This window comes from Hippopotamus amphibius, chromosome 9 (assembly GCF_030028045.1).
Source record: "Hippopotamus amphibius kiboko isolate mHipAmp2 chromosome 9, mHipAmp2.hap2, whole genome shotgun sequence".
Taxonomy (NCBI): domain Eukaryota; kingdom Metazoa; phylum Chordata; class Mammalia; order Artiodactyla; family Hippopotamidae; genus Hippopotamus; species Hippopotamus amphibius.
The window spans coordinates 48,309,127-48,326,743 of NC_080194.1; the positions used below are offsets into that span (position 1 = coordinate 48,309,127).

Below are 17,617 nucleotides of genomic sequence, written 5' to 3' on the forward strand. Positions count from 1 at the left end.
AGTATGGTGGGATTTGATATCATGCAAACTGTCTTTTTAGTTTAAAGATTTGGTGATTTTTGATTGGCTTTTATGGGTTAGATATCCTGATACACTATATACTGAATGTTTATGTTGAGCAGCCCCATGTGACATATGCAAATGAAATCTGTTCTTTGCATAAATGGACCTGAAAGCTGAGTCCAGCAGAAAATACTGAGGAGTTTGCTAATTTTTATCCATAAAGGAATCCACACATTTATCAGGTTAGTTCCCATCTTTCACAGGCATTTAACTGCTTATCCCTGGCTTTTGAATTTCTTCCTTCATTTTGTCAATTACTTTTGTCTTTAGTACTTAATTAGAAACAAAAGTAGGAAAGAAGTCTATCCATTGGTCACTGTTACTAACTCTACTGGATATATGCCTTGGTATAAGTATAGACAAGGTTGGGGGAATGATATGAGCATAGGAACACCTATAAGGAAGAAGAATACTGGGAGGTGAACTGATGATGGCTGGAAGGGAAGAGGAGGCTCTACAGAAACATGATGATTAGTCTTACCTAGAAGCCGACCAAGAAAGGGAGACCTACAAGGGAGGATTTTTGTTTTTTCTGTAGCCTTGGAAAGGCTTTTGGTGGCTTTAGATCTTGTTGGGAAAACAGATAAAGGATATCCTAGTTCATAATGTAGTCTTAGAAGCTGAAAATGACTCTCCCCTCTGAAACAGTTCATATATGAGAAATCTGAGTTGCATTATATGTGAACTGAATCTGAGTTGTGTTATATGTGAACTGAGTTGTATTATATGTGAACTGAGCTGTATTATATGTGAACTGAGCTGTATTATATGCGAATCTGAGCTGTATTATATGTGAACGGAGCTGTATTATATGTGAATCTGAGCTGTATTATATGAGAACACATATAATCATGTTCTCCTCTGTGTTCTGTTGCCTAATTAATGTAGAGCTCACATGAGAACGTATGTTATTTGACTTTGAATCCCATGTTCTAATGCTTATCTTGATGGATTACTGCCCTGAAACATTTTCGCTGAGTCCGATGGTCTCAGGCAGCTGAACCTCTTCTCTCGGGTGTTTTAGCGTGGATTGTATCGGGGATCTTCCATTTCCCACTATCGGTAGTAATGGAGAGGAGCTTTGTCCGACTGGATCATAGAGCTGAATGAGGCCTTAGAGATCTCATTCAGAAATTTTCAAATGTTATTTTAAAAGTGAAACCCTTTGTTCAGACAATATTTATGTAATAACAGCTTAATGTACAAAACAGACCAGAAAGATAATTAGGGGACCTAGACCATTGCCTGCCCCTGCCTCCCATTCCCACTACAGTACAGCCAACTAGGCTCCCCAGAAGCATGATAATTTAAGAGAAAAAAAAAAAAAGTCTACTTGACTGCTTTTCTTTTACCAGGGTTTCTTTGAATGCAGAGGAAAGAGGAAATTATTTTAGGACATCCTAGGAGAAAAATCTGCTATCTCAAATATGGCAGAAACAGCCTTTAGGAATGGGTTACAGTGAGGCAGTGAGCGTGGCTCCAGAGGAGTCTAAGGGAAGGGAAGATGTAAAACATGAGTACATTGGCCCTTATGCTGCCCCAAATGGACATTTATGAGTATTAATCAACTCAAGAGTACAATTGACCAACCATTTCTAGTATCTTTCCTAAAGAAATCAAAGTCTGTGAAAATACATGTATTTCTCTGAATATAGACAATTGTTAGTGCCGATTTAAAATAATTTCATGTAGGTGCATTGTAGCATCTGCAGCAGTGGCTTTTTCCGGGGAATTCTGCAAAATAGCAACAGGTTTGGACAAGCTGTCCTATAGTTTCATAGGACAGTGTCTCTAAAGAAGCTGGTTTTCCCTTTATGGGTTATCTGGAAGTCAGTTGGAGCCTCCAGTGCCTTCTTAGGATAAGGTTCAGTGAATTTTGGATAAGGGAAATGGAGGGGTCAGGGTCAAGCAATGACGATTTACGTAGTGACAGCTCTGAGAACTTAGTCCCAAGGCCAGGTTTAGTGGTTACTGATGTTTTTAATGATTACATTGCCAGTGAGCTCATGTCTTATAATTTCCCGAGACCCGAGACTCCCTCAAGGTAATGGCATATTTATTACCTGTTTCAATGCTTTTTTCGTCCTGAATCCATGACTGAATGTTTAATAGTATCTGCTATTTCCTTGCCTGAAGACTCATCTTGCTCAGTTCCACTTAGCAACTTAGCACATGGAGGTAACTCTCCCTCAGGAAGAAAGGAAGTCTGCGTGCCAGTCGTGCCAATCACCAGCACGTTTTTCTTCAGGTCAATGGAACATTGGTGTCTCCTGAGCATATCTAGCCCGAGAAGCATGTCCATGGGCTGTTCCTCAAGTATAGAGAAAGAGCATTGTAAGAAATCACCTTCGATTTGAATCTGAGCTAGGTGAACTCGGCCAATAATTCTCTGCGTGCCCACACCTTTAGCGATCCCTGCCCATCGTCGGTCCACCAGCCGTATGATATTACATCTCGCGGCACAAGCTTGGCTCATAATGGTCATCTGGGCACCTGAGTCAACAAAAGCCTTCAAAGGATGTCCGTTCACTTTGCAGTTGATGTAGAGCATGGCCACTTGTCCGAAACTCTCTGGAGCCTCTTCCATCGCTATGTTCATGTTCTCCTCAATGTTCTGCTGCCGGATCTCTTCCTCTATTTTGGCCTGAGCTTCCAAATCAAATGGGTCAGCAGAATAGAGGCGAAGTCTCTCTTGCTCTCTCAGGGCCCTTTCCCTTTGCTGCTCCATCAGGACCTGAGAAAAGGTGTCCAGGTTTCCCCTGAGCAGGGCTTCAGCCAAGGCAGGATTGCGTTCCTTCAGCAGGGACAGATCGTGGGGGTTGGAGAGCAGCATGCTTCGGATCAGGGCGGGGCTGTCCAGCCCTTGAGTGGAGGTGGTCTTCTCTCCAGAGTCCAGGTGGTGGGACTGCTGGGTTGACTGTATGCGCTGGTGCTGGTGCTGGTGCTGCTGCCGGGAGCTGGACGTCCCGGGCATGGCTATCCCGGTGAAATTGATCTGAGGCAGGCTGGATGTCTGACACGGAGCCCGGGGCCCCACGTTCTCCTTCTGGAGTAAAATGACCACATCACCGTCTTTGAGGCCAAAGGAGCCCAGCGAGCGGTGGTCCTCGGCGAGGAGTCGCTCCATGTAGACGATCTGGATCTCCTCTGCGGGGATGCCAGACTCGAGCTCACAGAGGACACGGAAATTGTGGAGCTCAAAGTCGGGGGTGACCTGCAGGGAGAAGGTGGCCTCAGAGAGGTCCCTCCGCACACAGTAGACAGTAAGCAGCATGGCATGGGCCCGGGAGGGCCGGGTGGGCAGAGGGCATCGGGCTGCTTACTGGCCGACTGGAGCTGTTCTCCGTAGATGGTTCAGCTGCTCCTCACGACTTGATGTTTTGTTTACATCCATTCACCTCTCAAAGAGGCGCAACCGCTCACCAGTCTGGGGGCCGCCTGCCAGCCTCAATGCCTGCTGCTTGGCCCCGTGGAACCTTGAGGGGACACTTGTGTTCCAAAGTCCATTTGTATGTTTGCTGCTTGGAACTTAGAATGCCCATTCCCATAGAAACAGAGCCACTCAAGTCTACTCGGTTGCAAGGCTAGCGCTTCATGACATTTTTAAACCGTGGTCTGAGAAAGACTGTTTCAGCTCTTCCTAAACAACATATTAGCACTTTGTTCACTTGAGAATTGTATTCCATGTAATTTTACTTATCCCCCAAGCAGTGAGTGCCTTTTTCCTACATGGCAAGTATCAGGCTATGTGCTTGATATAAAAAAAGATAGATCAGACTCAATTCATTCCCTTGGGGATTTCACATTCTAGATATAGATTGATGGTAAATGAGTAAGTCACAATACTGGAGGTAAGTACTGTGCAGACACGTTCAACATACTGAGGGATGTCTCTCTAAAGAGGAGACAGGGGGATGCTGAAGGATGAGCGTTTCCCATGTGAAAAATGGTGACAATCACTCCAGACAAAAAGAATTGTATGTATAAAAGCAAGAACTCATGACAAGGCCTGTCATTTCCAGAGATATGTGAGATATTAAATGTAATAGAATAAATCTGTACATGAATTTGAATGGCAGAACATGGAAGAAATTCATAATATCTGCAGGACAAATGCAGAATGTGGAGGAGGCTGTTGGGCAGGGAAGGATTCCTGAAAGAGTTGGACTTAGAAGGATGAGTCAGTCATGTGGGGTGGGCTAGGGTAGAGAACAAGACGGAGAAGAAGACTGCCTGACTTAGAGCCTTTAACAGGAAAGGCAGCACTTCATGATAAGGAGGATTGTATAAAATTTTAGGGGAAAAAAACCTAGCATCATAGCATTCTTGTAGAAGATTATTAGAACTATCTTTAGAATTACTTAGAACTATCTTTCACTATTTATAGAAATGGATGGCCCTTTGATCCCCCAAATATTAAGTTAATGAATTTCTTCTGTGGTTCAAAGTGTCCTGATAACCTCTTCAGAGATCAGTAATGGCTTCTTCTGCGTTTAGGAACAACTATAATGTGAGACATGTTCATATGCAAGTTACTCTGCTAAGAAGCAGATGAGAAGTTAGTAGAGCTTACATTCTGTCTTCCTTTCCCTCTACCCCAACCAGCTTCGGACAGTGGTTCTTAAAAATCTTAATAAATTAGGGAGATAATGCTAGAGTTTTTGTTTTTCTAAGCAGTGAATAAAATTATTTTTGAAGAATAAGATTTTTATTTTTATTTTTTTTGCAAAGCAAGTATTCAGGATTCACATCAAAAGCAGCCAGCATCTTTTTTCATGTTACCATTGCCTTCATACTGAACGTAACTAAGTTTTATGCAGTATGCTTTACTATCTTGTTGTAATTCTTTACTTTTGGTGGCATTTTGCATTTATGTGCTTTTTACTATTTTACCCTTTACTGAGAACACACATTGGAAAGCAAAGAGACTCAACGTCTGGCCAATTAACTGTCATCATTCCATAGAGCACAAGATGTCAGGATTGGCAGGGAGCCTTTGGATTCTGTGGTCCAGTCACCATCCAGATCTTAAACCTCTGTTGCAAAATAGCCTGGAATCTGAAAAGATAAATATGGCCTCCTGGGTCTGTTTAGTGCTTCAGTTTGAATATTCTTTGATTCTTTCATTTTACTCAGTATTATTGATGATTCAAATACCATAAGTATATTTTCTTACCTCAAAATTTTAATTAAAAACCTCTTCTAATTATATAATAAACTGGGGGATCATTGGGAATATATAAAAATACTCCTAAATGTAAAATGTTCTTATACCTTAAATCCTTATTGCACAGACCATTTGGAAGTGGGAAATTTGAATTATATAGTTGTGTTAATCTGGGTAACTTGAAGGTTATTGGAACTTTTCTTTAGGAGGTTTTGTGAAGTATATTCCCTTACTTTACTTCCTTGGTAAGTACAATGTAGGAACAAAATTGAATCTTTCTTTGGTAAGTGAGACTCCTGCAAGGTCTCAGGGCTATCACTCAGAAAATCAATTCTCATTGTATAGTCTAAATACCCATAAAATAGAAAAGATGACACTCATTTCATACTGGCCAAGTAAATAACCCCAAAATTATTTCTGAAAGTAAATCCATAATAATACCTTTTATAATTTTCTTCTTTATAAAAACTTAATGCAGCAAAAATCCAGATAATCGATGGTTCCACTTAGTACAGTGAGTTGATGTTTAAAGTACCATCTCTTGCTTTACAGAGCAAAATAAGTGTCTTTTAACTGAAAAAATAGTATAGCTACCTGAATGCCAGTGTGTAGTATATACAATAATTAAACCACATTAAGCAAATATATTAACTTGCTGTATTTTCATTCTTTTGTTTAAATACATACCTGGTGTTACTTTAAAAATAAAGTGTAATTGAGACATTAAAACAGTTAAATCATCACTTGAGATTTTCAGTGCCATTTAGAGAAAGATACAGGGTTTTTAAAGCTGTATTCATAGATTGTACAACTAAGTTTCCCACTGTTTTTCTGTTTGCAATACAGTGAATTGTGCCAGAACTGCCACTAATGAATAACATTTATTTGTTAATCATTTAATAGACACATTAAAATGCTCTGATGGAAGTTCAAGCTTTTATTAGTTCCTTTGGAGGTTTCCCCTATAAAAAGGTTTAGTATCACCCATTTTTGAAGTTTAAAGACCATGATAAGACCTCTTAAATATATAAACAGAAAGGTAATTGAATAAACTCATGAGACCTGAGAAATTAGTCTGTATCAGCCTGCTGGGAACTCAGCTAGCGGTTTTTCTTTACTGTAAGAAAAATGGAGAATATGAACAGAAGACCCATGCATGCATGCACACTCATGCAAACATACACACGAAGAGAGAGAGCAAGCACATAGTCAGGACATGTTTTCAGTTACTTTGAGGATGCAATGAAGATGATGTCACTTTCCACCAGGGAGTATTTTTATTGTGCCTTTATTTTTTACTTTATTTTATAGATTGTCATTTTAACATTTTATCATAAAAAGAGATTCATAACTTTTTGTATATACTGCATAACTTTTAATGTTTTCAATAGCTATACTTTCCAAGTCTAAATATACATGTGTGTGTATTTTCATTTTAAAGAAAGTTTGCTGCTATAATTTTGTAGTTTAGGGTCCCTTCCAATGTCTTAAGAATATAAAAGATATTCTGATCTATGGGATGCCCAACTTGTTTATTGCAGGTTTGAAGATTACTTATAATTTGTGAGAGAAATGTTTATAGATTAAATAAATTTAGTGTAACAAGTTAAAAACAAGATAGAAGCAATTTTTAACTTTGTGGGTTGATAGTTACTTTTCTTAACTTTCAGTGTACCTTAGATAAGGAATGTGTTTGTTTTCCTATTCCTGCTGTGAGAATAGCCATGTAACACAAAATAGTAACAGTGATGATAATAGGGCCTTAATGTTTTGAATTCAGCTGTGATTGAGGAACATGATTCAAACCATTTTTTATTGTTTACTCTTTTATAGTAACTTGTAATCAACTCATCTCAAAAACACTGTCACTATAGTTTAGAAATACCAGTGAGATCTATTTGTAGATTCAAATACACTTTAATGGTTCTAATTTAGTCATGATTTCTATACTTTTCTGCTTTATCCTTCTTGTATAGTTAGTCCTAGTAGGAAACCAGTGAAAGTGTCTTGGCTTGGTCCAATTAGTTACAAAAAATGTGTATTTGGAAGGTTACAGGTTTGTTTAATTAGTTAAGTTTTTGCCATTTGGAGATGAGTTCAGAAACGTTAATAATTTCTCATAGTAAATATTTAATGACCACTTCCTATGAGCAAGTCAGTGGACCAGGGACTTTGAGGACAGAAAGATGAATAGGAGTCACTTTCCTCCAAAGAACAAGATATCCACTAGGCCAGATAAAACACATGCACTTTGAATCATTTTATGTAACAGAAATTAGTAAGAGAGTCATGACAGATGTGTAAATAAAATACTGTGCTTGCTCAGAGGAGCTACAGGTTAATTGTTTGGGTGGGGGTGCAGGGAGTGGGAAGGACTGTGCAGAAAATTCACTGGTGAAAATGCTACTGAGTTCAACCTGGAAATATGATTTGGTCACAGCCATAGTTAAATTTTACCCACCTGGGTTTGGGGGAACAATCCCTTCCTTGATGTATCATACCTCACACTTGACTCCTTTCTCCTCTCACACACAGACACTTTACTGTTCTTTTTTTTTTTTCCTTGTAGATACTATTACCAAATGAATGCAGTAGGATGGTAAGATTGGTATAGGATAGGTACCCAGCTCTAGCATTCACACAGGCACCCACACAGACAAACAGAATGAATGTCCATGTTTATTTCTATACAGAGCCTGCCTGGTTAAGCTAAGAGGCAGTCTTTATCATGAGGAAAAGCCGGTACAGTGCCTGAATTGAAATCTGCATAGGTCTTGTTCTCAGTTCACCTTCCTCTGCTTTAGAGTTAGTGAAGATTCCTTCAGGACTTTGGCATTGCATTGCCTGTCAGTCTTAGTTTAAGTTACTGTCTAGCCTGTGGAGATATTTTATTAGAAAATGTGTAGAGGCTGCATCAGGAATTTCCAAATGTCCTTGTAAGTGCCTTTAACGTGAATGTGTATACTTAGTGAATATCATTCTTTAATTTTTAAAAAGGTGTTGATGGTACTGCACATGTATGGATAATATAGTGCAAATGTTCTGAAAGGAACCAGTTTTTGCATTGTCCACATATATTCCCTTCTGACACATGAGACATCTAACCATAGGGTTCAGAGTAATTAGCATGCAGTCCAAATAGGAAGGATCTGAAGAGGCCTCCAGCCACCAGCCATGCCACCCCAAAAGCCAGTTATATAGCCAGTCACTTCATTTATCATGACACTTTGGTCCAGATAGAATGGATGTACCGTTTCCTGATAGGACAGAGGTATATTGAAAAGATCTCAAATAAATAAAGAAGCCCCTTGTACCATAACAACATGATCATGTGGATATTTTATGAATTTTATGCATGATAGGTGATGTTTCTACAACTGTCTTATAAAAGACAAAATTTCCAGGTTGCTGTTTATGTAGCTTTCTCTATTCTAAACAGCAGCTGAGTTCATTGATCACCATGGTAATTAGCATGGCTAAAGCCCATCTGTCTATAGACTTTAATTGTATTCCAACCATGGAAATGAGAAAGCCTGATAAACAAAGGCTTCAATTAAAAAAAAAATTAGCAGATAAAAGAGAAATCAACTCACCTATTTTGCTCAGATAAATTAAATTTGGCAGCCTAGATACAAGGAGAATCCTTTCTTAGGCCATCTAAATGATACCAGGTCCAAAGAATTTTCCTTCTTATTATCAGAATGGTTGGGGAGTGTTAATGTCTCCGTGGGCTCTCTCTCTTTTCTGAGAGTCATGAAACTCCCAGGCTAGTCCTCTATTCCATTGCCATTTCCATTCTGCTTATGAATATTCTGTTTCACTCAGCTCATAAAATGTGCTTAACTGCTGATATGCGTTTATTTACTCACATATTGGGAAAATATTTCAGTGTTGCTTATTCCAAGAACATGAATACTCTCTCTTTGGAGGCCTCCAAAGGACACGAACTAATCAGAGAAACCACATACCCTGACTTTCAAAATAAGAGACCCAGTTTCAGATGTTGAAGGGAAAGAAGAGAGGATCATTGATTTTTTTTCTTTACAAGCTATACGTGAAATGGAACAGAAATGTCTTTGGCAACCCTAACAAAACTGTTTTTGAGTCTTATTTTTTCTGTATTTCCTTTTTTTTCTTCAAAACAACTTAAATTACTACTAATCTTGAACAAAGACATGGTATGATTTCATGTTCCTACTGCAGTGTGTTTCATCTAGAACATAGAATTGTGGTGAGCCCTTCATTCCTGTGGCTAAGAGACACTAGACCAAATGTTCTAAGGGTAACTCAAAAATTACTGCTTCTACAGCATGATATATACTGGCATTAGATTGACATCAAAAAGTGGAGCCCCACTGAAGTCATGGTTTCTGATATTAAAATTGTACTCTCAGACTATTTCTTTAGTGAAAAATTTAAACCAAGCAGGATCATCGACTCCTGAACTTGCTGTAAGCCAGCCTAAATGAAAAAGCAGTGACAGTTTCAGGTAGAAAGTATACTTTGTGTTTGTTGGGATGGATACGTAGCAAATTTATCTATCAGTTAGCCTTAGGTCTCTACTTTCTCTTTTATAGTCCTAGGTAGATCATTCCTTTATGGTATTGAATTCTTCATCTGAAATAGCTAGGATCACCCCAGATACAAGATGCCTCAATAAGAGAAAAAGAATTTATCTTATAATAAAACAGGCTCTAGGTGAATCACTCCTTGCAAAGAAGGCTGCAAATTCTTTTCTTTGAAAGTATCAACTCGTTCTGCCTCTGTGACCAAAAAACATCAACAAAATACAAGCATCTTAAAAAACTAGTGACAAAAATTTAATCAAGATATGTTATTCTAGCCTTGTATAAAACAATAGTATTCTATATTTGTAGTAGTGGAAAAACAGTCACACATACACACACACACACGCATACTAGAACAGGATTGGATACACAGATAAGTAAGATAGAAAGCCTTTTGTGTCTTTGAAGTAAAAATAAAGTAGGATTTATGTTCACTGGGTTTGTCACATTATCTGAATGTCCTTGGACAAAGCATATATTTCTTGGAGCCTCATTATCCTCTTATATAAAATGGGGATGATGACAGTGATCTCTTTTCCATAAGATTTTGGTGTGGGCTTAATGGACCATTTGAATTTGTCCTGTAAATAGAAAAGCACTCTACCGAAGTTGTTTTTCCCTCAATTAGTAGAAGCAATAATTAACAACTCAGAAAAGTTAAGAAGAGAGGATGAAATTTATATATCCTGGTGACATGCAGATTAATTTTTAACTCCTTATTGACTAGGACTGAGTGCTGTTGTGCTTTTAGAGCTGCCCCTACTCTCTTCAACCTTGCACTCCAGGCTTCCCAGGGTAGTATCAAGAGTCTGTCACTAATCTGTTTCAAAACCCCAAGAAGTATCCTTCAAAAGTTGAAAATAAATCCATTCAGAGTGCATTGTTTCAACAACTTATTCAGTGTCATTTTTAACCATAGCAGTCTGCAAGCTGTTCTTGCAAGCTGAAGGAAGTAGACAGTAAGGTTCTGCTTGTAAGGTGCTTGCAGAATTATTAGCAGAAAGAACATACGAAAAGACAATCCGTTCACCATAATTAAAAGTGTTGCAAAGTACGTCAGGTTAGTAGGCAACCAAATTGTTGAGGTTGATGTCAAGAGTATAAGTATGGTCTTTCCCATAAATTATGATTTGGAATCATTATTGTGGATGGTCATGTGTTAGATGGAACAATGAGAGAACCTCATTCCACATGCCTTCCTCAAAGGTCTTTCTTTTTTCTAACCAAACCCTCAGAGCAATTTACAGAGCTGAGCAAATCAACACTCAGAGTGGATGTCCAGAGTTATTTGGGCTGGACAGTGTAACCACGAGGCCATGAGGTTTGCAAACCTAGGGGACTCCTCAGGACAATTGATAGCAGCCTTCTAGAAGTTCCCCTGAAGAACTGCTGTTTTGACAGTGGTCATTGATCCTGTGGCCACAGAACAACAGATGCAATCTCTCAGACCAGAACCCTCAAGGCTTTTTGATGCTGCACCTCGTTAGTTAAAAAGAATCAACAAGAAACTTTGACCGCATTCTCGATATGTGCATATAAACTAAATATAAGACTGTATAAGATAAAATATAAAAAGGATAGATATTTTAAATGGATCCGTTAAATACTACTTTCTACTTTTTGTCTACCCTCACCAATGTATCTTGAGATGCAAGAACCTTACTTTTGAGACCATCAGAAAACAGTTAAAGTCTCTGATGCTTTGGATGTATGCCCAAGGAGCAGGCTTCCTTTCAGTGTGGCGTAGGTTAGGATCAAAATAGGAAAGCAAGAATCCATAAAGCTTAGCCTTAAGAGGTATTGCAGAAAACCAAGCATGTAATGGCACTTCATGGGCTGATAATAACCTCTCCTAACCCAGTAATCAGCAGGTGGAGGTCAAAAGAAGACAGTGTGACAGCCACAGCCACTGAGTCAGGAGCAGCTGGAACACAACTCTGCCTGCCCTAGCTTCCCACCTCCTGTACTGGCTTTGGGGGCAAAAATGCAAAGGGCATTTGAGGGCCTCTGTAGAGAGTCCATGTGAGAATTGACACTCAGATGGTGAAGGTGGGGTCTAGAGGAAAGGGGGAGGTGAGGAAGGCAGATTCAGAAAGTGTTTACCTTTGCTGCCCAGAGGCTGGGAAAGTTTATCAGCGCTTTAGAAAGACAGTACTGCTGAATACACAAAGCTGTGACTTTGTGATGCCTGTGCTTTTGAAGCAGATGCTGTTGCTGCCCCAGCTTATCTCCCTGAGCCCAGGCTTGTGTTCTTGTAAATCCTGACAGCTTCCCATTTCCGGAGCCCTTGTGTCTTATTTTCTGTGGCTCTGAGGAACTTGCTCATACCTCCTCAGATTGGAAGTGCTGGGGCTTTAATGTCTCCAGGAGCAGCTCTCAAGCAGCAAAAGATGGAATTTGGTGGGCAGATGCCCCAGCTTCTCCCGTCTTTCTGTGGGGCAATTCTGAAGTATGTTCCACACACGGTTCCTCAGAGGTGTTGAACTGCAGTGGCCCGCGGCAATGATGTGTTCACTAGGTTTTCTCCCTGCCTTGTCTCAGTTTATCTACTTCTCACTTGTGCCTCCTGGGATGCCCTCCCAAATAAACTGTCTGCATCCACATCCTTGTCTCAGTATTAACGTCTGTGGAGAAACAACCATAAATGAATTTGGGTGGGCGGGGGTGAGGGTGGTTATATATTTATCTATCGTGTTGTGTGTGGTTTTTCTTCAGTCATTTCTTCTAGATTCTCAAACAGTTCGTGTACATTTTACAAAAAGATAAATATGACGGACTTACATCTCACATCATCTGGTCGAGATCTTGATGCTTGGATCAGTGTGGGTGTCCAGCTTTTACTCATTCTGCATATTCTGTAACAGTGTTCTCAATTGTTGCTCTGAATTGGCTGATTCAGATTCGAAAGTGCTCCATCAGTTAAACTCACAGCTTTATGTACTTGGTAATTACAATGTATAATAAAATGTAGACAGCTTGACATAAGTCTTAAGGGCAGGGACTTGGATGTACTGAGATTCAGTTCACCACTTTGAAGCTTTTAGTTCTGTGCATCAGTTTCTTTACACTTTAGACAAGAGTCTCAGTGTTGATATCCTGTTGGCTCCTGAGAAGCCCACCTGGCGTTGGTCTGTGGGCTTATTTTTAAGCATCAATCACGTCATGATACTTGATTAAGGATGTGTTCCTTACTCTGCCCACAGCTTGCGGAGATCAGTTCTTCAGTAGAGATTATGCAGATTTGACACTTATATGTGTAAACTGGTAATTTGTATGTACATTTTTGACAGAGGCCTTATGTGTGTCTCTCATTGTTTTGACAATATTAGCAAACATTAGAGAGACACTGACTTAAGTATCAGTTATTTGTATGCAATTCAGAAGACTTATCCTGGTTCTTTGAAGAAAATTCATATTCTCTGACCACTTTGTTTTACATTTGCAATATGGATAGAATAGCAGCATGATAGGTAATAAATAAAAGTGTTGTTCCATTTTCCTTTGTATCATATCATCGTGTTCAAATGTATTCTTAAGCATTTACTTGGAGATATTCTTTTGATTTAGCTATTTTATCATCTAAATGTGTAGCCCAAGATAAAAACTCCTTCTTGATGCTAAATGCCAAATTATGTATTTTGTGAGACCTTTTTGTTCACAAGAGTCACAAAGGAAAGTAACGCGTCACTCAGTGATTTTTATTCCTCATAGCCTTAGTTAATGTTACAGTATCACACCTATGTTCAAGTTTCTAAGAGGTTGTCAAAAGCAAAGATGTTGAAGATAAGTTTGGGATCATTTTAACACTAGTCAGGATGTCCCAAGTTTGTACACCTTTTTTTCTTAGGTTAGCAACATTTGTATATTAAAATATGGCCAATATTAGAGACACAAGTTGTGGTAATTTCACTCTGAATATGACTTTTAGACATAATTGGGAAATCATTTCTAAGAGAACTTCTGCAGTAAATGTGTAAGTTATAATAGGCATTTTGCCAACCTATAAAAGTCCATTTGAGTGTCCATTGTGGCTACAATACTAGTTCATTGTTGAGGGAGAAATGCTGAGCATCTGTTTAGCAAATCTCCCGGTCATGTTTACGTAATCTTTAGTCTATGGCTACATAATGTGTTTCAAGGAAAAGATATGTGACGTTTCTTAACAGTGGATTGGTTTTACATGGTATTAAGACTAGACATTAGGAGAAAACTGAAATTTACAAGGAATGGATCAATAGTGAGCCTTTTTATAGGAAAAAAAAGAACTGTTCATAAAAGTTAATGCCATCTTTTCCCCTTGTACTCAAAATCAGCACTTCTTAAATACTGAGCAGTAGGCAGGAGCATTTCTAGAATGATTATATAAGTCTGTCTTAGGTGAGTTGAGTGAGATGGGAGAAACTTTACCTTAATTGCAAAAGGCAAAGTTTGATTGAATATTTCCAGATCAAGAGTTTCCTGAAAAGACAGGGTTCTATTTAAAATGCATTGGGGCAAAGAAGTTTGTAGTTCAGAAAGATGCTCGGAAGACCTTTTTGTTGCTTGTCTTGCAGCTGTTATTTACTTGAGATTCTGGTTATTTAATTATACTTTATTCCAGAAGATATTCAAGGTCATAGCTGTGGCAGATTTTTAATTATATGCAAAGCTATACAAAGTGGAACATTTCACCCTGGGGAGCCCCCCAGAATGGCTGTAGCCACTTTATTAAGTGAGCTGCTGCAGTTTGCTATGCTTGCTAAATCAAAGCTTTGTGTATGTTTTGTTCCTTCAGGCAACAGTCGTTCCATAGTTTTCATTTCTGACTAGCTGGAAGTACAAACCAATAAACCTTTGAAGAAGTAAAAACTACATTTTATATAGTTATTACCCAAATAGTATCGAATAGTGTACAGGAAACTTTAATGACGACAAAAAATGGCCTATAAATTTACAGTGTGTGTACAGACCTAAATTTAACTAAATATTTGTTAAGGTTCAGATATATACACTAAATTTTGGCTTGACATTGTAAAAACAGAAGCCAAGATCAAATATTGTTTCACTTTTTTAAAATCTTAACGTCATATTTCTCTTTCCTCATGGTATGGTTGGAACCAAGTGTTTTGGAAATTGACCTAGGAAATTGGAGGGGTAAAATCCATTCAGAGTGTGACAGAAAGTATATGTTATTATAATATCACACTCCAAATAATAATTTTGAAAGTATTTTCTATAAGCAGTCCTGTTTGTCCAGTCTACTCACAGAAGCTATATAAATTAATGCAGTTGTTTCTCTGAGCTGTTGAGTCCAACTATCAATTTTGAACACAGGATCCATTAAGTTAGAACTTGAAAAGAAAATACAAAGAATAGTAGGAAATCAGTTGAATCTTTTCCTTTAGCGTGACTATTTTAAGAAAGCAAACTGAAGACTATAACTTTATATATATGTCTATTATTAGCTTAAAATTCTTCTTCTTTAGTAAATGGTTGAAGTCTGTTATATTTCAGTTCAAAACATTCTTCTTTCATTAACAGATTTCTGGTCTCTGTGCATCATATTCTATTTTTGTTCCTTGTTACACTCACTGGGGAAGAAAATAAGGAAGAATGGTCCTTCCTTGTATCAGAGCCCTGGTGGGGATTCTCAGAACTTGAGAAATCAGGAGTTTTTAACATCTGATGAATGTGCTACTCATAAACGTAGTTATTAATACCTTTTCCACCATGCCTGTAGCCAGGGTGGGAGTATACCCTTTCCAACATTGTTCATCTCAGCAACCGTCCTCCACCTTGACTCTTAAAATTTCCCTTTGTATATACATTAAATAGCTATTTGCAGAATAAATTGTGTAACAACCACCCCAAAACTCAGTGGCTTAAAACAAAGAATTATTTATTCTCACTCGTGTCTGGGGTCAGATGGAGCTTGACATACGTAGACTAGGCTTGTATGGTGTTACCTCCTACATTCAGGTTGGATCCACATCTGTTCCGTGTGTCTCTCATCCTTGGTAGCCTAACAGGCTACCCAGTACATGTGCTTCTTATGACAATAGTAGAAGCAGAGGATGGTTGAATAGAAACACAGGATGACTCCTAAGGCCTAGGCTCAGAATTGACACACCAACACTTCTTCCTGAATTCTACTGTCTCAATCAAGTCACATTCCCAAGCACAGTATCAATGGGGCAGGAAAATGAAGTGGTTGACTCTAGAGGGACTACTGGAAAGTCACATGGCAAAGAATGAAGAAACTACGGAAGGATGAAGAACTGGAATAGTAATGAAATCTATCATAGTATACACTTAAGAATTGGCCCCAGTGTCCTTTTCTCTCTCAAAATAATGCTGTGCAGGGAAGAAGCTCTAGAATACTCCAGCTAATTAGGCTAGTGATCCTGTAGGTCAGACTTCAAAGAATCAACCTATTTTTAGTTTTCCCTAGACCAGTGCGGCTCAAATGTGATCTGTGGACCTGCTGCCATTCCCATGAACCCTTTGTTCTTAGTCTGCAATAAGATAAGGAACTGGCACCAAAGGTACATTAACTATGACCCTGAGTGCATTATCTAGTTTGCTAAAGTTGTTTTTTATAGCAAGAAGTTTTTGACAAAGGAAGCAGTATGTTGATTCTCAACCCAGCTCAGGCTCTTCATCACATAGCAGACAAGCACTTTGAATAACATTGCCCTAGAACTTGTCTAGAAAGTTCATAGATCATACACAAATCTCCAGAAGCGAAGTTAAAACATAGGGAATTCAATAACTTTATATTGGCATTAATGGGCCTATCTTTTTGAAACTACTCCATTAGCAGTACAGATGCATCCAGGGACTAGTATAATATTAGGCTAGATATGAAACTTGGCAGTTATATAAAGGCATAAGAAAAAGGGAGTATAAAATATGACCATATCCTAAGCTCAATATTCTTAAAATATAGTCATTTTCCTAGATCTAAATAGAAAAATATGTATTCCATTTGCCTTATTTTGTTCCCTTATGTTGTACAAGGTACCTATCAAAATACAGCTTTGATATAATAACATAATTATTGCTATTATTAATATTTATGTGCTTTGTCATACATATCTCATTCTTATTAGATTGAAATATTTTTCCATTTTTTATTTTCATTTAGGAGCTATCAAAAATTATTTGTAATATCTTTGGGAGATTAAATGGATGAAATCTGGTCATACTTTATGAGGTCTGTATTTTCAGTGTTATGTCGACAGCCACAGTTATCTCAGACTTATTAGAAAAAAATTAATGAAATAGCTCTGGGGCCTAACATTTCTAGAAATTTAAAATATTAAGTGTATGTCTCCATCTTTGCATTTTAGTACATATGTTACTTCTTCTCTTTGAAGCAATAAATTTGGCTCAGCCTCACCATCCTCCAAACTTCTAAAATGTTTGCTGCCTAGAATTTGTTGTTTGTTTACTCCTGTGTGTTATTTTTCTGTTTGTCTGTTTAACTAAATGAAATTTCTCTCATTTCTGTTTTAGATTTTGTAAAGCATTTCCACCTGTCTTTTTTGCTTATTTGTTTGTTTGTTTTTGGTCCGTGGACAAGTTAATGTCCTCACTACTTTGCAGATGAAGAAACTGCCACTTAGATTAGGTGATCTTCCCAAAGACAAACAATTAGAAAGTAGTACAGAACACTCCATCCAAACAAATTTATTTTTAAGAAAGCTTACTCATATTAGTCCTTTTACAATAGAGGTGGCAAATATGATATGTATGTATGACCATTTATCCTCCTCCCATACTCAGGGTAGGTGCTAATAATTATATATGGTAGTCTTTCCCCTAGAGTATGTCTGAA

General features: G+C 38.2%; 2 protein-coding genes across 3 annotated transcripts in view; one reads left to right on the top strand and one right to left on the bottom strand.

The window, feature by feature from the left end:
* Window positions 1-17,617, top strand: part of PDGFD (platelet derived growth factor D) — a 218,477-nt gene that overhangs the window by 113,039 nt on the left and 87,821 nt on the right. The window lies entirely within an intron of this gene.
* Window positions 2,132-3,337, bottom strand: DDI1 (DNA damage inducible 1 homolog 1). The gene has a single exon (XM_057750496.1). The coding sequence runs from the start codon at window positions 3,335-3,337 to the stop codon at window positions 2,132-2,134; it is 1,206 nt and encodes a 401-aa protein (XP_057606479.1).